General features: G+C 47.5%; 1 protein-coding gene and 1 pseudogene across 1 annotated transcript; one reads left to right on the forward strand and one right to left on the reverse strand.

Annotated features, from left to right (window-relative positions):
- Positions 1-15,432: 15,432 nt before the first annotated feature.
- Positions 15,433-17,326, reverse strand: LOC147986685 (uncharacterized; annotated as a pseudogene).
- A 3,863-nt stretch (positions 17,327-21,189) lies between these two features.
- Positions 21,190-21,876, forward strand: LOC147986686 (FCS-Like Zinc finger 2-like). The gene has a single exon (XM_087544881.1). It carries the CDS (start codon positions 21,255-21,257, stop codon positions 21,543-21,545), a length of 291 nt encoding a protein of 96 aa, XP_087401007.1. The 5' UTR covers positions 21,190-21,254; the 3' UTR covers positions 21,546-21,876.
- Positions 21,877-22,381: the final 505 nt, after the last annotated feature.

Here is a 22,381-nt window from a genome sequence, read left to right on the forward strand (position 1 = left end):
CATTATTCTCGGATTTAAATGAGTAGCCATCTCGAATTAAACGAGATCCTGATACAATGTTCATGCTCAAAGCTGGCACTAAATAACAATTATTAAGGTTTAAAACTAATCCCGAAGGTAAATGTAGAGGTAGCGTGCCGACGGTGATCACATTGACCTTGGAACCATTCCCGACGCGCATCGTCACCTCGTCCTTCGCCAGTCTCCGCTTATTCCGCAGCTCCTGTTTTGAGTTACAAATGTGAGCAATTGCACCGGTATCAAATACCCAGGAGCTACTACGAGTACTGGTAAGGTACACATCAATTACATGTATATCACATATACCTTTCGTTTTGCCGGCCTTCTTGTCCGCTAAGTATTTGGGGCAGTTCCGCTTCCAGTGACCACTTTCCTTGCAATAAAAGCACTCAGTCTCGGGCTTGGGTCCATTCTTTGGCTTCTTCCCGGCAGCTTGCTTGCCTGGCGCGGCAACTCCCTTGCCGTCCTTCTTGAAGTTCTTCTTACCCTTGCCCCTTTTGAACTTAGTGGTTTTATTCACCATCAACACTTGATGTTCCTTTTTGACTTCTACCTCTGCTGATTTCAGCATTGCAAACACTTCAGGAATGGTCTTTTCCATCCCCTGCATATTGAAGTTCATCACAAAGCTCTTGTAGCTCGGTGGAAGCGACTGAAGGAATTTTTCAATGACCGCGTCATCCGGGAGATTAACTCCCAGCTGAGTCAAGCGGTTATGCAACCCAGACATAGTGAGTATGTGCTCACTGACAGAACTGTTTTCCTCCATTTTACAGCTGAAGAACTTGTCAGAGACTTGATATCTCTCGACCCGGGCATGAGCTTGGAAAACCATTTTCAGCTCTTCGAACATCTCATATGCTCCGTGTCTCTCAAAACGCTTTTGGAGCCCCGGCTCTAAGCTGTAAAGCATGCCGCACTGAACGAGGGAGTAGTCATCGGTACGTGCCTGCCAAGCGTTCATAACGTCTTGTTCTGCAGGGAGAACAGGTGCGTCACCTAGCGGTGCTTGTAGGACATAATCTTTCTTGGCAGCTATGAGGATGATCCTCAGGTTCCGGACCCAGTCCGTGTAGTTGCTGCCATCGTCTTTCAGCTTGGTTTTCTCTAGGAACGCGTTGAAGTTGAGGACTACGTTGGCCATTTGATCTACAAGACATATTGTAAAAAAATTAGACTAAGTTCATGATAATTAAGTTCATCTAATCAAATTATTCAATGAACTCCCACTTAGATAGACATCCCTCCAGTAATCTAAGTATAACATGATCCGAGTTAACTAGGTCGTGTCCGATCATCACGTGAGACGGACTAGTCAACATCGGTGAACATCTTCATGTTGATCATATCTTCTATACGACTCATGCTCGACCTTTCGGTCTTCTGTGTTCCGAGGCCATGTCTGTACATGCTAGGCTCGTCAAGTCAACCTAAGTGTTTGCATGTGTAAATCTGTCTTACACCCATTGTATGTGAACGTTGGAATCTAACACCCGATCATCACGTGGTGCTTCGAAACAACGAACTGTCGCCACGGTGCACAGTTAGGGGGAACACTTTCTTGAAATTATTATGAGGGATCATCTTATTTACTACCGTCGTTCTAAGTAAACAAGATGCAAAAACATGATAAACATCACATGCAATCAAATAATAATAGTGACATGATATGGCCAATATCACATAGCTCCTTTGATCTCCATCTTGGGGCTCCATGATCATCTTGTCACCGGCATGACACCATGATCTCGATCATCATGATCTCCATCATCGTGTCTCCATGAAGTCGCTCGCCAATTATTACTTCTACTACTACGGCTAACGCGTTTAGCAATAAAGTAAAGTAATTTACATGGCATTTCTCAATGACACGCAGGTCATGCAAAAAATAAAGACAACTCCTATGGCTCTTGCCGGTTGTCATACTCATCGACATGCAAGTCATGATTCCTATTACAATAGCATGAACATCTCATAGATCACATATATATCATTCATCATTCATCACAACTTTGGCCATATCACATCACAGAACACTTGCTGCAAAAACAAGTTAGACGTCCTCTAATTGTTGTTGCAAGTTTTACGTGGCTGCAAAAGGGTTCTAGCAAGAACGTTTTCTTACCTACGTGAAAGCCACAACGTGATTTGTCAACTTCTATTTACCCTTCATAAGGACCCTTTTCATCGAATCCGCTCCAACTAAAGTGGGAGAGACAAACACCCGCCAGCCACCTTATGCAACTTGTGCATGTTAGTCGGTGGAACCGGTCTCACGTAAGCGTACGTGTAAGGTTGGTCCGGGCCGCTTCATCCCACAATACCGTTGAAGCAAGATAAGACTAGTAGCGGCAAGAAAGTTGACAACATCAACGCCCACAACAAATTGTGTTCTACTCGTGCAAGAGAACTACGCATAGACCTAGCTCATGATGCCACTGTTGGGGAACGTTGCAGAAAACAAAAATTTTCGTACGGTTTCACCAAGATCCATCTAGGAGTTCATCTAGCAACGAGTGATCGGATTGCATCTACATACCTTTGTAGATCACGCGCGGAAGCGTTCAAAGAACGGGGATGAGGAAGGCGTACTCGACGTGATCCAAAATCACCGGAGATCCTAGCGCCGAACGGACGGCACCTCCGTGTTCAACACACGTACGGTCAGCGTGATGTCTCCTCCTTCTTGATCCAGCAAGGGGAAGGAGAGGTTGAGGAAGATGGCTTCAGCAGCAGCACGACGGCGTGGTGGTGGTGGAGCTGCAGTACTCCATCAGGGCTTCGCCAAGCTCTACGGAGGAGGAGGAGGTGTTGGAGAGGGAGAGGGAGGCGCCAGGGCTTAGGTGTGGCTGCCCTCCCTCCCCCCCACTATATATAGGGCCAAGCGAGAGGGGGGCGCAGCCTTGGCCCTTCCTCCAAGGAAGGGTGCGGCCAGGGAGGAGTCCATCCTCCCCAAGGCACCTAGGAGGTGCCTTCCCCCTTTAGGACTCTTCCTTTCCCTCATCTCTTGGCACATGGGCCTCTTGGGGCTGGTGCCCTTGGCCCATATAGGCCAAGGCGCACACTCCTACAGCCCATGTGGCCCCCCGGGGCAGGTGGACCCCCTTGGTGGACCCCCGGACCCCTTTCGGCACTCCCGGTACAATACCGATAATGCGCGAAACCTTTCCGGTGACCAAAACAAGACTTCCCATATATAATTCTTTACCTCCGGACCATTCTGGAACTCCTCGTGACGTTCGGGATCTCATCCGGGACTCCGAACAACATTCGGGTAACTGCATATACATATCCCTACAACCCTAGCGTCACCGAACCTTAAGTGTGTAGACCCTACGGGTTCGGGAGACATGTAGACATGACCGAGATCGCTCTCCGGTCAATAACCAACAGCGGGATCTGGATACCCATGTTGGCTCCCACATGCTCCTCGATGATCTCATCGGATGAACCACGATGTCGAGGATTCAAGCAACCCCGTATATAATTCCCTTCGTCAATCGGTATGTTACTTGCCCGAGATTCGATCGTCGGTATCCCAATACCTCGTTCAATCTCGTTACCGGCAAGTCAGTTTACTCGTACCGTAATGCATGATCCCGTGACCAGACACTGGGTCACTTTGAGCTCATTATGATGATGCATTACCAAGTGGGCCTAGTGATACCTCTCCGTCACACGGAGTGACAAATCCCAATCTTGATCTGTGTCAACCCAACAGACACTTTCGGAGATACCCGTAGTATACCTTTATAGTCACCCAGTTACGTTGTGACGTTTGGTACACCCAAAGCACTCCTACGGTATCCGGGAGTTACACGATCTCATGGTCTAAGGAAAAGATACTTGACATTGGAAAACTCTAGCAAACGAACTATACGATCTTGTGCTACGTTTAGGATTGGGTCTTGTCCATCACATCATTCTCCTAATGATGTGATCTCGTTATCAATGACATCCAATGTCCATAGTCAGGAAACCATGACTATCTGTTGATCAACGAGCTAATCACCTAGAGGCTTACTAGGGACATGTTGGTGTCTATTATTCACACATGTATTACGATTTCCGGATAACACAATTATAGCATGAATAAAGACAATTATCATGAATAAGGAAATATAATAATAATGCTTTTATTATTGCCTCTAGGGCATATTTCCAACACCCCCTCCACTGCCCTCTTCCTTACTCGTTGCCGCTCGCGCCGTGCGGAGTGCACTTTGGATTCGGGCGTCCTCGTACGCGCCAGCGAGGGTACGAGGACCCAACAGTGGCCGAGGACGCCCTCCGGAGCTGGTAGAGCGGGTGGAGAGGGGCGCATGGCGGCGTACCTAGAGGGGTACAAAGCGCCCGGAGCTGCGTGAAGGACGGGAAGGGCAGTACGACGGGGACGGGCAGAACCCGAGCTAGCACTACCTCCTTGGTCCAGCCGCGATCGGAGCAACACGATGTGAAGGGCGATCTCCTCCATGTCATCCGGCTCCGCGTCGCGCAGTAGCGACTCTGAGTCGTCGTCACTATTGGATCCACCATCATACGTGGCGCTGTTGCCGTTGCTTGCAAAATATTGAAAGCAGAGGGGACTTGGAGGTGAGAAGACTGGGAGAGAGTGAAGTGGAGTTTGTTGACTTTCATCCGAAGTGAGGGTTATATGTGGGGTCGGTTGGTCTAGTGTGGGCCGGTCTGATGTGGTAGACGTGTCCGAGCGCGTCTAGGCTTCTCCATACCCACTCTATGGGCTAGGGTTGAGGAGCTGATTCACACGGGATTTCAGGTGCCCATGCTACTCGGGTCAGAGTGTAAGCTAGTGATGCTTTTGAATACTGAACTTTAACCATATAGGATGCGACACTCAAACTTCACCTAGCACCACAACACCCTAAAAAAACACTAGTTGCTTAAATTTAAAATAAAACAATTTTTTCTTGCATCGGATAGAGGCATCATTCGAGGAGTCGGATCTACTTACTTTATTCTTCTTTCCTCGAGTGAGGTCCCTTAAAAGTCTTTAATAAATCTTTGAATTCATCATTATTCGAAGACTCTTATTTCAAAGAGATGCCATACTCCCAGGAAAAAAGCCTGAACAGCCTTCAGCAAAAGGGTACTTGTATGCAAAACGGCAAGGGAATTGATACAGGGAAAGCTTTCTTCATATTATAAGATGTGATTTGGCCGAATCATTCATGTTATGTTTTTCTACATCCTTGGGCCGTGTGTTATCTACAGGATGTTATATGATGAGGTAGAATGTAATGGAAATAGAAACAAGGATAGCGAAAGTGTTACCTACTCCTTAATACTCCTAAGGGTCAAAGCAAGCCTTTTAATTCACTTCTTTATTCTTATATTAAAACTCTTACATTAAAGAATTAATAAAAATCTCCCCAAGTAGGATTTGAATCTACGACCAGTCAGTTAACGGCTGATCGATAAATGTGATACGAGCCTATGTGTTTCACGGGCAGCCGACCAATAGGGAAAGATTGTGAATCTGTGGAACCGACCACTTTAAGAACATGATTGTCTTCTCTTACTCAGTTATTAGTTAGCAAAGATGACCAATTCCTTTAAGCCCTAAAAACGACAATGGTATCGTACTTTTAGGAATATTTTGTTTGATTTTGGCTCAATGCTTACTACTAGGTTGGATCAGATGTTAGGAGTCCGTTGATGAAAAGGGGCTGGGGAGAACAAGAGAAAGAAAATAATATCTTGTTTTGGATTTTAATTAAAATCCCCTTTATGAGTGTTTTACGTAGAAATATTTAAAATAATCCATATTTTGCCCCTTTTTCATGGAAACAGCAAATATGAATTTCTCCATTAATTTAATCCTAGTTCGAGACTAACGGGGCTCGAACCTGTAATTTTGGTCTTGAGAGGGCGGTGCTCTGACGAATTGAACTAAAATATAATATTTTAATAATATTGCCGTGATCTGTCATTGATCTCACCTGAGTCGTCCCATCTATCCTCCTAAGGAGAACTTTGTTTGGTTTGTTGCATTGCCAGAACCATTGTTCCATATTTGAAGCGGGTTGGCCTCCGGATCGTGAAAGAGGTTCAAAAACCCGTTATATTTTTATAAGGGCTAAATCACTTGTTTTTTGGCTTTTTGACACCATATTGTTGACAATTGTTTTAATTCTAATTGTCCGGGTGTTTCAACTTTTCATCAAAGAGTTATGACCCACCAAGGATCCCATTTGTTCAGAACAAACCAAAGTGCTGCTGAAACGTGAAATCCATGCACCAACAAGTTCCAGTCCATAGTTCAGGACTCCATTTGCAAGGTGCTCGGATAATTTCATTAACTTCGTGAGCAAGATCATGCCCTTCATTACGAGCTTGTACACAGGCTCGTTCCAAGTTCGAAGTACATTTTTGCGAAAGAAAAACCCGCTTCCTGACATGACTATTAAGGTTCCATGGAGGTATGGTGACCATCTTTATGGAAAACAGGAATATGATGATGCCATGTCCCAATATATCCACACCATTGGTCATCTTAAACCTTCACTGCTTTTTTACATTCATAGAAAGGAGATAAAATGAGAAATCTTTGCCATTCAAACTAACTAGAATATCATAAGGCCAGACAAGAGCAAAGGTTTCAAACTGCTTCGTCCTAGGAACTGTTCGAGCTACCATGCTTTTCAAACACCTAAGAACGCTGGCTCTGACGGTGATGTACAAAGGAGCAAGCTTGGGAGTTCTAATAGGACTCTGAGGTTGTAACTAGTTTTGTAAAAAGATTGGAAGATCCGGCAAAGAAGGTGGCGTTCTCCGGTAGACATATTTCGCTACGAGATATTGATTGTTGTCCATGTTAAGTAAAGGTTAGGTTAGCTCAGATGGTGGGTCCTACATGATAAGAAAAATTAAAAGGTCTCGCGAAGAAAATAAACCTATTTGACCATGAGTTGGGTTTAGAATGCCATGAGACGGTTCGGTCTGTATCCTGTATGGGCGTTAGAGCATTGAGAGGAAATCTGGGCCTGGTGCTCTCCTCTATCTTTTGAGTTATTTAACCATCTCCCTGAGAAAAGTAGACAATAAAAGCCAAAATTGCGAAACTCAATGCAAAAGAGGGTAAATCGACCCCCATGATGAAGCTATGTACCTAGGGTAGGGCCATGGACCTGTCCAAACTGACCTACCCAAGGACACCTCCAGAAGAAATCACATTTCAATCGACTTGGCGGTGTTTCACTCGACGGACTCGAAGACACTCGACCAAGAAGCAACGACTCGACCAAGATCCAACCACCCGACGGCCAGGAGACCTAAAGTCACTCCGCACGCTAACGGTCGGTCGTTAAGTAGCTTTTATGGTCATCATAGAACTTTATTAGGGGCATTACCAGTAACGCCCGACCTTAATGTACTTAAAACCCTGCATAACTGAGGGCCGGAGGGGTCTGGTGGACTCTATATAAGCCACCCCCCTCCTCAGTGTAAAGGATTCGCACCCCTGTAATTCATACTCTCATAATCCAGTCGACCGCCTCCGGGCTCCGAGACGTAGGGCTATTACTTCCTCCGAGAAGTGCCTGAACTCGTAAACCTTGCGTTCTTACAACTTCTCCATAGCTAAGATCTTGCCTCTCCATACTTACCCCCCTACACTACTGTCAGACTTGGAACCACGACACCCCACGCCCTAATTGAACTCCGAGAGGAGAGTGCCTTTTTACCTCATAATCAATACAAAATCGTTAGGTGGTATACTAAAATTCCTTCTTTTTATTTTCTTCCACGGTTATTTTTGAGAAATCAATTCCAAATTAGTTCTACGGGTGCACTTATCCCCTCTTGGTAAGCCGAAGATCATATCGTTTGTGTAGCCTAATCACAATATCGATCCTTTAAAATCTATCTTTCAAAGATTCGATAGAAAGACTAATTAAAGTGACTCGTCTTCAAATCTAGTTTGGTTGGAGTTCAAAAAAGGGCCTTTGCTCGGTAGTTTCGTAGCCATTTTTTCGAACGAGATCATAAAAGTTATAAACTTACAAAATAATCAACTTTCATAGCTATCATAGTATCCGCCAAGTTCACGGGCTAGAGATAGGCGGAAGGGGCTACATTTCTTTTCAATTTTCATTGAAGAGTTTCTATCTATTTCGTTCACATTTTAGGTTGAGCAGAGACGCTAGGGAGTCTGTGGTCTTCCCTTCGCTTTTATTTATTCTTTCAGAAAGACATAAGAATTCGTCGCTTCCCTGGCCACTAGGGAGTCACCGAAGTCAGAGTCCATACACTTGCTAGCTAATACAAGATCATCAAAGATCTGAGCGGGTAGCAGGAATCGAACATGCATCGTTAGCTTCGAAGTTACATGCCTATGACCCTGTTTCCCAGGAAATCCGTGCAGGATCGTAGGGGCGATGTTTTACTTCATGGGCGAGGTCTTTGGTTCAAGTCTAGGATGGCCCAGCTGCACCTGTTGAAGAATGAGCCGACGACTCATAGGAGTTTCACTTCTTTCTTATTGTGGTGACTATTATGGTGTGGCTGAAATGAACAAAAAGCGAGATGATTCTACCGAAGGAGTATCTCTGAGTTAAGGAGTAATGAAGCTTCTAGGCCCCTTCCCGGCTACTAGATCACTCCAGTGTTGTAGGTACTATGGCCCTTCTGCCATCCATTACAACAGAGCAGTTTCATGAGTGGGTATATCAGATGGTTCGGTATTTTGATTATCCCTACCTTATTGACCGCAACTTCTGTATTCCTATTGAATCTGGAACGTCCGAAGCACAAAGCTATATAGGTAGCCCTACCTACGATTAGAAAAGTATCATATTTTTCTCTTCCAGCAAATTTTCCACCCATTCCTTTCTATTTATTTAGCGGGATTATTCATGATTGTGTATTTGTAATACAGGCGTGTAGATCAGAATAAATTTTGCCTATCCACTCTTGTTTGGCCAAGAAATAAGCTTTGGGCCCAGGAAGGAACCAAAGGAATGCGTTCATATTTCTTTCTGCTAGTTGTTTCCAGTTGGTAGAGCCCTGTTCTTACAATTGGGTAGTCTACTCATTTATGATAGATGTATTTATTCATATAGTGTTTGTTTCTTATTTAGGATCTCGACAATACGAAGCAATTCGTTTTCATGTTCTAATTGAACATTGTCCATTTATGATATGATTAATGGACAGGCCCAAATATTTCGATTGGGATCGTTGCTGACCCATACCACATAGTTCCGGCAAGTATGAAAACTGCACAAAAAAACTGTGGGAAATATTGAAATATATTATGAACTGATGTGTTTTCTTGGGGCGGGTTCAATTCCCGTCGTTCGCCCATCGCATTATTGCAAATTCCAAAAATGCAATTTTACAATTTTGAATCAAGAGATTTGTTGTGGAATTTGTCAAATGTGTAAAGAGTACGCTATAAGAAATAAACCGGTCAGTTGAATATTCGGTAGCAAGCTTCACTTAAATTGTAGCAGTTCACAACAACTGTACGCTGCCAAATTTAAGTAGTCCCTTCGGTCCTTTTTCACTCCGTGTATTAGATCTTAGTCAAGTCAAACTTTACAAAGTTTGACAAAAATTATATTTAAAAAAATATCAAAATCTAGAATACAAAACGCCAGATCGAAAAAGAATATCACACATTTACACGACTGATTGGCTGAACACACGTCGGTAATCTGTCTATTTCGCTTTTTTCTGTACGTCCCTCTCACGACTCATCGCTGAGTCAGACGCATCAAGTGATGATTCATCATGCCTTGACGCGTTGGTTGGTGAGTGTCGGCATACAACCAACGATGTGCCCTGTTACCGCTTTGCAGCCCGTGACTTGGCGAGTATGCAGCAACAACTATCGTGCACGGCCACCTTTTTGTTCCTGAAGTCGACCGCGAGTACTTCTAAGAGGGAGATCGCCGTGCGTGCCATTATTACGTAGTCAGATAACTACTCCCAAGTTTCACTCTTGTCCCAGCGAAGATGTCGACCTTCCCTGACGTTCGCGTACTCCAATGATTGCGTCCTATGCATCAGTGTCACTGCTCGCGGAAGCCGTAAAAACAAGTTGCACGCAGATCTCGAGAAAAGCTGCGCCCCAGTACGAGGCCTGCCTGCCTCGCCGGCAAGAAAGACCGATGGACTGCGAGGTGAGTGCCAATGGAATCTTTGGGTTGATCCCTTCAACGCTCAACGGCAACAGCAGCTGCAAGCCCAACCGCAAAAAAAAAACAGCTCAATAATCTCTTATTTTTCTCTAGCTGCATCCTTGAGCCTCAAGTTTTCAAAAATAATCTCTTATTTTTGTGAAGCCCATCAAGGAGGACGTCTCCTGTTTTGCCTCCATCTTAGACGCCTTTGGTGAGGTCACGGGCCTGATCACCAACTGCACTAAAAGCCTCGTCGCCCCAATTCGGTGTGCCGGCCTTGATCTTCCTGACATCATGCAACTTTCCCCCGCCAAATTCACAACCTTCCCCATGACGTACTTGGGGCTGCCACTCTCGGTCAAGAGGCTCAAGGCTGTACACTTCTTGCCTCTGGAAGACAAAGTTGCGCGCAGGCTTACCCCTTGGATTGGCCACCTCATGGCCGCCCCTGGGAGGGTTGTGCTGGTCAAAGCGGTTCTCACTGCCATCACTATCTACAGTATTACTTCGCTGGTCTTGCCGACCGAGGTGATGAAGATTCAACTATCTGACCAACCTTATTTCTTTCATTGGAAATTAACCAGAAGCGGTGTGTTTACGGTCAAATCTATGTATATGAATCTAATTAATTTTGGTCCAATCCAAGATCGGTACATATTTGAAAAATTAAGGTTCTCTTGTGTATCAAAATTTTCATGTGTTTTGTCCAAGAGCAAGTGATTCTCACCAAAAATAATTTACTAAAGCGATGTTGAGTAAATAGTGCATGATGACAGATTGGCTGAACACACATATCTGTAATCTGTCTGTTTCACTTTTTCTGTACGTCCCTCTCACGACTCATCGCTGAGTCAGACGCATCAAGTGATGATTCATCATGCCTTGACGCGTTGGTTGGTGAGTGTCGGCATACAACCAACGATGTGCCCTGTTACCGCTTTGCAGCCCGTGACTTGGCGAGTATGCAGCAACAACTATCGTGCACGGCCACCTTTTTGTTCCTGAAGTCGACCGCGAGTACTTCTAAGAGGGAGATCGCCGTGCGTGCCATTATTACGTAGTCAGATAACTACTCCCAAGTTTCACTCTTGTCCCAGCGAAGATGTCGACCTTCCCCGACGTTCACGTACTCCAATGATTGCGTCCTATGCATCAGTGTCACTGCTCGCGGAAGCCGTAAAAACAAGTTGCACGCAGATCTCGAGAAAAGCTGCGCCCCAGTACGAGGCCTGCCTGCCTCGCCGGCAAGAAAGACCGATGGACTGCGAGGTGAGTGCCAATGGAATCTTTGGGTTGATCCCTTCAACGCTCAACGGCAACAGCAGCTGCAAGCCCAACCGCAAAAAAAAAACAGCTCAATAATCTCTTATTTTTCTCTAGCTGCATCCTTGAGCCTCAAGTTTTCAAAAATAATCTCTTATTTTTGTGAAGCCCATCAAGGAGGACGTCTCCTGTTTTGCCTCCATCTTAGACGCCTTTGGTGAGGTCACGGGCCTGATCACCAACTGCACTAAAAGCCTCGTCGCCCCAATTCGGTGTGCCGGCCTTGATCTTCTTGACATCATGCAACTTTCCCCCGCCAAACTCACAACCTTCCCCATGACGTATTTGGGGCTGCCACTCTCGGTCAAGAGGCTCAAGGCTGTACACTTCTTGCCTCTGGAAGACAAAGTTGCGCGCAGGCTTACCCCTTGGATTGGCCACCTCATGGCCGCCCCTGGGAGGGTTGTGCTGGTCAAAGCGGTTCTCACTGCCATCACTATCTACAGTATTACTTCGCTGGTCTTGCCGACCGAGGTGATGAAGATTCAACTATCTGACCAACCTGATTTCTTTCATTGGAAATTAACCAGAAGCGGTGTGTTTACGGTCAAATCTATGTATATGAATCTAATTAATTTTGGTCCAATCCAAGATCGGTACATATTTGAAAAATTAAGGTTCTCTTGTGTATCAAAATTTTCATGTGTTTTGTCCAAGAGCAAGTGATTCTCACCAAAAATAATTTACTAAAGCGATGTTGAGTAAATAGTGCATGATGACAGATTGGCTGAACACACATATCTGTAATCTGTCTGTTTCACTTTTTCTGTACGTCCCTCTCACGACTCATCGCTGAGTCAGACGCATCAAGTGATGATTCATCATGCCTTGACGCGTTGGTTGGTGAGTGTCGACATACAACCAACGATGTGCCCTGTTACCGCTTTGCAGCCCGTGACTTGGCGAGTATGCAGCAACAACTATCGTGCACGGCCACCTTTTTGTTCCTGAAGTCGACCGCGAGTACTTCTAAGAGGGAGATCGCCGTGCGTGCCATTATTACGTAGTCAGATAACTACTCCCAAGTTTCACTCTTGTCCCAGCGAAGATGTCGACCTTCCCCGACGTTCGCGTACTCCAATGATTGCGTCCTATGCATCAGTGTCACTGCTCGCGGAAGCCGTAAAAACAAGTTGCACGCAGATCTCGAGAAAAGCTGCGCCCCAGTACGAGGCCTGCCTGCCTCGCCGGCAAGAAAGACCGATGGACTGCGAGGTGAGTGCCAATGGAATCTTTGGATTGATCCCTTCAACGCTCAACGGCAACAGCAGCTGCAAGCCCAACCGCAAAAAAAAAACAGCTCAATAATCTCTTATTTTTCTCTAGCTGCATCCTTGAGCCTCAAGTTTTCAAAAATAATCTCTTATTTTTGTGAAGCCCATCAAGGAGGACGTCTCCTGTTTTGCCTCCATCTTAGACGCCTTTGGTGAGGTCACGGGCCTGATCACCAACTGCACTAAAAGCCTCGTCGCCCCAATTCGGTGTGCCGGCCTTGATCTTCCTGACATCATGCAACTTTCCCCCGCCAAACTCACAACCTTCCCCATGACGTATTTGGGGCTGCCACTCTCGGTCAAGAGGCTCAAGGCTGTACACTTCTTGCCTCTGGAAGACAAAGTTGCGCGCAGGCTTACCCCTTGGATTGGCCACCTCATGGCCGCCCCTGGGAGGGTTGTGCTGGTCAAAGCGGTTCTCACTGCCATCACTATCTACAGTATTACTTCGCTGGTCTTGCCGACCGAGGTGATGAAGATTCAACTATCTGACCAACCTGATTTCTTTCATTGGAAATTAACCAGAAGCGGTGTGTTTACGGTCAAATCTATGTATATGAATCTAATTAATTTTGGTCCAATCCAAGATCGGTACATATTTGAAAAATTAAGGTTCTCTTGTGTATCAAAATTTTCATGTGTTTTGTCCAAGAGCAAGTGATTCTCACCAAAAATAATTTACTAAAGCGATGTTGAGTAAATAGTGCATGATGACAGATTGGCTGAACACACATATCTGTAATCTGTCTGTTTCACTTTTTCTGTACGTCCCTCCCACGACTCATCGCTGAGTCAGACGCATCAAGTGATGATTCATCATGCCTTGACGCGTTGGTTGGTGAGTGTCGGCATACAACCAACGATGTGCCCTGTTACCGCTTTGCAGCCCGTGACTCGGCGAGTATGCAGCAACAGCTATTGAGCACGTGCACGGCCTCTTTTTTGTCCCTGGAAGCGAAAATTAGCGAGCCTAATACTCCACACTCTGCAGCCAAGGTTAGTTGTGGTCGGCAGCACTCGGCAGTCGACCGTGAGTACTTCCAAGAGATCGCCGTGCGTGCCAGCAATAATTTGTAGTCAGATACTCCCAAGTTTCACTCCGATGATTACGGCCGACGCGTCAGTGTTACTACTCGAGGAATCTGCAAAAAACAAAACAAATTGCATGCAAATCTCGAGAAAAGCTGCTCCCCAGGAGGAGGCCTGCATGCCTCGCCGGAATCTCGAGAACAGTGCTGAGAGATGCCAATGGAATCTCGAGTCGATCCGTTCAACGCTCAACGGCAACTGCAGCTGCAGCTGCAACGCCATGATACGAAAATGTGCACGATCCCCGAGCTAGCTAAACAAACCTGGCTGGCAACCTCTCTCTCGTTAAACGGCTCAATAATCTCGTATTTTTCTCTAGCAGCATCCTTGAGCCTCAAGTTTTAAAGACTGCAAAATGGCCGCACACATTGCTTGCAGCTGGTGCGTAAACAAGATCTGCAGTGTGTGCGCGAGTCAACTGCTCACAAGTTGTTTCAGAAAAAAAAAAGCTGCTCACAAGTTGATGCTGTGGCGTGCATGCACGCCCGCACGGGTGCACCACAGCTCAAGATTCCCTCCCTCCCGTATGACACTAACTGAAGGAGAAGACCTCGAATTATTTGCTCAAAATACCACATACAGTACAGTGCACGATAGTCATTGGTGTCTATTATTATTTATTAGCCATCTGGGGCACCTATCTCATTTTTATTTTTAGTGTTTTTATCATTTATGCCACTGATTCTCACTACTCAATTTTGCCACTAGAAATCACATCTGCTTAAAAATGCCATCGCTTTGTTAGGCACATGCTCAAAAATGTCACTCGACATCATGATTCTCAGCTCAAATCTCGTTTTTCATGTCATAATGACCAAACTACCTATAGACTAATATGTCAGCTCTCCCTCTATCTCACTATAATAAAGTATGGGTCCCACTTGATCCCAACAATGTTCTTATTTTCTCTAAAATTATTCGCTTGCTTACTGCGAACAAGTGAGGTCCATACTTATCATTGTGAAATATAGAGATCTGACATGTGAGTATTAGGGTATTTTTGTCATATAACATGGTCAACGAGTTTTGTCCTGACAATAACGATGTCTAATAACATTTCTGAGCAAACATCTAATGAAACGATGGCATTTTTAAGAAAACACCTCACGAAACGACGGCATTTTTGAGTAGTTGTAAGGCACCTGTCTTTCTTTTTTTTTTTGAGATAGACTCACGGCAGGCGTTGGGAAAAAGGCTGGCGCGCTTGTAATTAATTAGCACTAAGCGTTAGCGCTATTTTAAGCAAAGCTGCCTAATCTTATACTCACACGAGTACAGCCGGAATTAAACCTGGGAATAGTTTGTAATCCAGATTAAATCCAGCCCAATCCATACAAGTATAAGTCCAACAATCAGACCAGACCAGACCAAACTGCAAATGCTATAATCCAAATCAATCCAAACTGTACGTATTTTCAAGCCAAACCCATCCAACCCATTCCCCACATACAGTTTCATTCTGAAGTTTCAAACCAATGACGTGTCCAATTACTATGGGAAGAGAGGCGTTGGAAGGGTGATTAGCTGCTGCTGCATGTTACTCACCACCACAACGTACGTACATAGAACAAGCTATAATGCTAGATACTATATGTGACTAGCTGCACTCCGTCCATCACGGTATAAAACGATCTTGTTCGCACTGTCCGACCTCGTCGGCCAACTCGCCGGCGCCGTCGAGTGGGAAGAAGGGGCACCTCGTAGGGCGCCATGTGACTGTTGTATATCACACTGTCTGGCAGTAGTTGAGCAGCTCGGCCACCGCGTGCGCCACACATAGCCTGCAGTCCGCCACCGCCTCCGCCGCCACCGAGCTGCGCCATGTCCATCGCCAGCCCCTTGTTCGCACCGTCGCCGGAGTCGACGGACATGACCTTCATTGCACTTGGTTGAACGCGGCCAGATACATCAGTCCATGCCGGTGGCGTTCTGGGTGTTGAGAAGGTTGAGCATGTAGCCCGTGTCCGCACCGCCACGGCCAACCAGAGCATGCAGTCCTACCGCGGGACGTCGCCGCAGCACTGCGCAAGGCTCCATGTCGCCAAGGAGGAGCGGCCGGCGGTGGCCGTGGCGTAGCAGGCAGAGGCGTGCGGGACGAGGCCGCGAGAACCTGGTCGATGTTGGTATGTATCTCTACTGGAGCATGGATGTGCCATGGCGAGCAGGAGCATCATCATTGGCACCAGTAGTGGAGACGACAAGGAAGACGTTGCCAATGGGAGATTGCTTTTCCCGGCCAAAAAAAGGGTGATTGCTTTGATCGGGACCCTAACCTGGTCCTTGATTTAGTTTTCGGTCCATGGGTTAGAATGGTTTGAGACTGTTTGGTCTGTGACCAGACCGAACCAGACCAAACCGATAATAGGAAAAGCCCAAACCAAACCAGCTTACATTAGGAGCTCAGCCCATTTAATCCAAACCAAAAGAGACCAATAGGAAAACTGATTTGAAATTGTGGTTTGTGTCCAAACTGTTCCCAGGTCTAGCCGGAATATCACAACTTACAACTACATTTTTAAGCAAAGTATTTTTGAGAGTTTTCAAATACAGCTACATTTCTAGCCTTCACAAAATATCACAACTTACAGCATCTCCACTTGTGCGGCCCCCCAGCGCTTAGGCCGGCGCTATTTCGGGCGCTCACTCAACGATTTTTAAGCCCTGGGGTGATCTAGGTCCCAACCACGCCCCAGGTGCCGCCCCTAAGGTGTTGTAATTCAAACTTGTCCATTCCCGCCACCCAAAAAAGGCCACAAGTCCAGCAATCAGCATCACGGTTCGGCAATCACCTTGCCATAGTTCGGCGTGCAAAAGAAAGGACGCGTAGGCAATGCATCAAACGGCGGTGTCGGCCTCCGGCGACGGAGGAGTCGGCGTGTGCGGGCTGGTCGGCGTCGGCGCGGCTTCTGTGTTATGCGTCGTGAAGGCATCATCGCTCGGGCTTGGCACGGCGTTGGGGTCGGCGTGGGAGTGGGAGTTGGCGCCGCCGTCGACGGCATCTGGTTCTGGATGTGGCCACGCTCCGCCAGGTACCACGCCTTGAGCTGCTCGTCGTCGCTCCGGAGCATGCCCCCCCTCCCCAATCCGGAAACCCAGGTCGGTGTTCCTCTCCTTCGCGGCGACGTTCGTCCGGAGCAGGTCGAACTTGACGGCGCTATTCGTCATCAACGCCGACCACCGTGCCTCGGTTTTCTCTTCCCGCTGAGCCGCCTGGGTCTGGGCGTCGGCGATGCAATGCTCGATAGACTCTTGCACACGCGCAGTAACCGAATCGGCGTGTTTCGCCGACTTGGCCCTTTTGTTACCGTCCGGGCGTCCGTCGGCCGCACCCAGCGTCGGCGTGTCCGGCTTGTACGTCTCCTTGGCCTTGGCGAGGGTGCGCCAGACTTTCGTCCACTTCTCGCACTTCTCGATCCGGGAGAAGACGTGGAGGTACTTGAAATCTTGGCCGGTGATGCTGCTATGACGATACATGGCGAACATCCGCCTTCTGCGCCGAGGAAACAATAGTCGGCGGCGCACACGGCGAAAATAAATGGTAGAGACCGGCGTGTCATACTGACCCTCGATGTTGGCGTCGCTCTACGGGCAAGCCACAATCTCCTCAACGATCCCATGCCATTTGTTGCACGCTGTTTGGATGAGCCCCTAGTGGTTCGCTATGGCCTTCGAGCCGCGCTGCATGTGGACGTCGGTGAAGTAGGGGTCGACCAGTTTGCACTCGTCAAACTCGGCTTTGATGCTCTCCTAATACACGTCAACGCTCTGATTCGTGCCGATGATCAGGTCAAGGCAAACGATTTTCCACGCTTTGACCTTGAGCCTCAAGTTTTAAGGACTGTAAATGGCCGCAGACTTTGCCTGCAGCAGGTGCGTAGACAAGATGTGCAAGTGTGCGCGCGAGTCCACTGCCCACAAGTTGCTGCTGTGGCGTGCATGCACGCTCGCACGGGTGCACCACAGCTCAAGATTCCCTCCCTCCCGTATGACACTAACTGAAGGAGAAGACCTCGAATTATTTGCTCAAAATATCACATACAGTACAGTGCACGATAGGCATTGGTGTCTATTATTTGCCATGTGGAGCGCCTGTCTTATTTTTATTTTTATTTTGAGATAGAGGCACGGTAGGCGTTTGAAATGTTAGAGTTGTGTCGAATATTGTGTACAAGGTAGGTTACAGTTGGACTTGTAGTTGTATTGTGTTTAGATAATATATGGAGTCGTGTCCTAGTAGGACACTTGTATCCTAGGCCTCTCATATATAGTGGGGGTAGACACACGATATAACCTATGCCAACATAATAGCACAGGCGCGCAAGGGGGAGCCGGCGGCGTGTGTCGGCGCCCGGGTGGCCAGGGTGCGGTATTGTGACGGTGTCACGGGGAGGAGCGCCCGTAGTCAAGGTCCGGGATGTAGCCATATCGGTGAATCTCGTTAACAAATCTCGGTGTCATGCCTCGTGTGATTGCTTGGTCTTCGGATGATTGACGTTATGCCTCGAATTTAATTCTAACAAGTGGTATCATAAGTAAGGTTACGAAAAGATCGTTGTACGTTGATCTAGAGGTGAGATATCGTGGAAAAATCAGTCGCTGGGCGAGATCGGAAAAGCCAGCGTGGCAACGCGGTCGCGTGAGGTGTGTTGAATTTGGATCCGAAGACGGACTTGGCGAGATTGAAAATTTTGCAGGCAGCAGCAGTACCGACCGTGCGCGGCGACGCAATTGGGCCATGGTACGGTCCAGCAGCCGCTGGAGGCGAGCCAGCGGCGCCCAACACGAGCGCGCGTACGTGCTGTCGCTCGGCTAAGGCAGCGGCGTACTGTACGCTGCTTGGGCAGGGTTGGCGATTATCTCGATGCAATCAGCAGAAAGTGAGATTTGTTTTGGACTAAAAGAGGACCAAGTCCTCGTTCACGCGGACAGAGGCGAGGCAGATCAAATCGGCAGAATAGAATATCCATCAGGGAGCACTACTTGCGTAGGGCTTGAGGCAAAGCAAGGCAGCAGCCAGCATTGGAATTAGTGTCAAAGGAGCTACGTCACGTGAAGACCAGCTAGTTGAATCGCTAGTAGTATGCGCAGGTGTCGTTGGTGTACTTGGGATCACGGGAAGAACTGCCTGGTTATTTTTTTCGCAGTGTCAGTCGTACAAAGAACTCTCGCGTCAATGGGTATCAGGTTTGAGGTGGAGAAGTTTGATAGAACTAGAAGCTTTGGGTTATGGCAGATAAGGGTGAAAAGTTGTTGGTACAACATGGATGCTTGAAGGTGTTGCGGGAAGCCAAGCCAGCTAAGATGGAATTATCATGTGATGGATGGAAATTCGCCGAAGATGATTTGGGAGCCTTGAAGCGTGTCATACAGTCGAACGAGTTCGGCTGGGTCGGCCTAGACAGTCTGACGGATCGACGCAAGTCGGTTGGTACAGAAGACGGTGGTGGGATCAGCGAGGATGACATAGGAGCGTGATGCTGATGGTGGCCGACTTCTGGGGCGTGGAAACACGTGGCGCAGGCCTGAGGGCTTGTGTGGCTTCGACAAGACTATGGCGCGGGATTGATTCAAGGTGGTGTATACACGGAGCTTGAAGTCGATGAGGCGCAGGGGTGGATTGATCATCTACCATGGAGTCATGTTGAAGGTGGAGCTGGATTGAGGGGCTACGGCGTAAGCCGACGGGGCCGAAGCCTATTCAGCAAGGGGAAAAGCGAGTGACATGCAGTTCGGACTAGAGGCCAGTGGTCTGATGGAAGCGTGAAACTCGTCATCGGTCGGTGATGATCGGTGGTACTCTGCAGTGGGGGTTGAGTGGTGTGGTTTCATGACCCTTGAGACTCGTCCGGGACAGCGGAGGCTCGACGCGGTAATAGCGGCGAGGCGTGCGGTTAGCACGGGACATGGAGACGGGCCAGGGCTCTGGTGGTCACACATGTGGTGAGACAACTGCGAATTTGACTTGGGATGACTACAAGCAACGGTGAAATTCTTTCAAGTTTCAGATAGGTGGTCAAGAAAGAAGCGGTGATGTTGAGTTCAGGTAACTCTTATGTGTGACACCCAATATGTGAGTTGTTCACTTTCACGCAGGTCAGTGATCAGTGTGTGATGACGTTGGACTGATACTCTGAAAGTTGGGAGCACAAACTAGAGTAACAAGTAACTTAATTTTGCTCGAGTGTTGACTGTGATCAGGAAAAGGAGGGACTACAAGTTGCAGATGGAGTCATATGGAGTCTTTGGAGTAGCAACGGTACTCACGGGATAAACTCAAGTCCAATGTATGTGGAAGTTTGACGCATGGACAAATCCAAGGTGGTGGAGAATATTCGCCAAGGTGGAGTTTGTTAGAATTGTGTCGAATATTGTATACAAGGTAGGTTACAGTTAGACTTGTAGTTGTATTGTGTTTAGATAGGATATGGAGTCGTGTCCTAGTAGGACACTTGTATCGTAGGCCTCTCATATATAGCGGGGGTAGACACGCGATGTAACCTATGCCAACATAATAGCACAGGCGCGCAAGGGGGAGCCGGCGGCGTGTGCCGGCGCCCGGGTGACCAGGGTGTGATATTGTGACGGTGTTACGGGGAGGAGCGCCCGTAATCAAGCCCCGGGGATGTAGTCATATCGGTGAACCTCGTTAACAAATCTCGGTGTCATGCTTCGTGTGATTGCTTGGTCCTCGAATGATTGACGGTATGCCTCGGATTTAATTCTAACATGGAAAAAGGCTGGCGCACTAATAACTTTTTTTTAACAAAGTACAGACGCAAGCACTTATATAAATGCGCATACACTCACCCTTATGAACGCACACACGCACACCCTACCTCTATAAGCACCTCCGAAAGACTGAGCTGACATATCATCTTGAGACTTTACGAAGTTACCGTAGGCGCCTCGTAGTCGACGGGAACGTCTCCTCCTACTGAAAGTGTATCGTCGGAATTCTTAAAATAAATACAGAATAAATGCGAGCATCAGGATTTGAACCCTGATGGGTTGAGAATACCACTATCCACCGTTAGCGCTATTTTAAGCAAAGCTGTCTAATCTTATACCCACACAAGTACAGCCGGAATATACTTCAAGTATTTTTGAGAGTTTTCAAATACAGCTACATTTCTAGCCTTCACAAAATATCACAACTTACATCAACAGGGACGTTCATTATTCGGGACCTGGTCGACCTCGCCGTCGTTTTCCTCGGTGGAGCCGAGCGCAGTATTGCCCGACCCGTGGGCGCACCGGTCCACAGTATTCCGACGGCATTGCCGTGTCCGTCTCCACGCACCATATATACCTGAGCTTCCACTCTTTTCTCCACACAACTCGCTCGCTCTCCTCTGCTCAGCATTTTGCTCGAAAGCCACCTACTGACGTACACACACCTACCATGGTGGCATCGGTGGCCTGCTCCTTCTTCTTCGACGACGAGCTGCTCGGCGAGCCCGGCATGCCGCCGATGGACGCGTGCGCGCTCTGCGCCAAGCCGCTGGCGCGCGACCGCGACGTCTTCATGTACAGAGGGGACACGCCCTACTGCAGCGAGGAGTGTCGGCACGAGCAGATGCACCTCGACGCCGTCTGTGCCAAGCAGGCCGCGCGGAGGCAGCAGCGGTTCTCGGCGGAGACGGAGTCCCACCGTGGGCAACGGCAGTCCAGCAAGGTGTCGGTCGCAAGCTAACCGGCTGGCCGCTGAAGGTTTTGTTTGGATCGACAAGATCTGAATGAATTCTGAAGAATCATCGTCGTTTCCGTCTCTCCGGCCGGTGCTCTAGCCTGGTCCGGTGGAGGCACCAGGTACAGCTTGGCGCCGCCTACAGGAGGCAAGGGAGGGCAGCAGCATCAGGCGGCACCAAGCATCAGTGCCTGTAGCTTCCCATATGTGTCCATGGCTGATTAAGCTGCCGGGATGGAAATTGTACTTGTTCTTGGTCGGCCTGTGCTGTGCCGATGATTTTTTTATTTGATTTTGAAGAATGCAATCAAATATCATTCACATTTGTTTAGCTTCAGTTTGGGTAGCTCGTCTGCTCCATCTCTTATTTTGTTCCCCTTGATGATTTAAACTGTGCTAGAGCACTCTCGTCGTAAATAATTCATGGCAATCGATATAAATTATCGTTGCCCTAAATTTTTTGATCCACACCAATCTGGTAAAATAACGCAAGTTACATGTATACTAATGCGCGGCCGTACTGATATGCTGCATGGTAAACAGTTTGAATAGGGAAAAAATAATTTCAAAATTCTATTAATCATTTTGGAGTGATCAACTTATCTTAGAGAAAAGGCATCAACCGAGCTCAAGATGGGCTCGAGGCTAGCCTCACTTTGAATTAACAAAGTCATCAACCAGTCAGGATTACAAGCACACGCCCTCATACAAAGAGAAAGCAAAATAAGGCGGTAAGAATAAGATACATGAATGATGGACAACACCAAACTAAGCCTCACATGCTACGAAAGTGAAGATAAGCAAAGGAGAATGAAGCCGAAGACGCCGAGGTTCTCCTCTAA

The sequence above is a fragment of the Triticum urartu genome, chromosome 2A (assembly GCF_056163025.1).
Source record: "Triticum urartu cultivar PI428250 chromosome 2A, HENAU_Tu73, whole genome shotgun sequence".
NCBI lineage: Eukaryota > Viridiplantae > Streptophyta > Magnoliopsida > Poales > Poaceae > Triticum > Triticum urartu.

Bases quoted from the DNA above. Each gene is read 5' to 3' on its own strand.
- LOC147986686 (XM_087544881.1), top strand. From the start codon at position 21,255: ATGGTGGCATCGGTGGCCTGCTCCTTCTTCTTCGACGACGAGCTGCTC.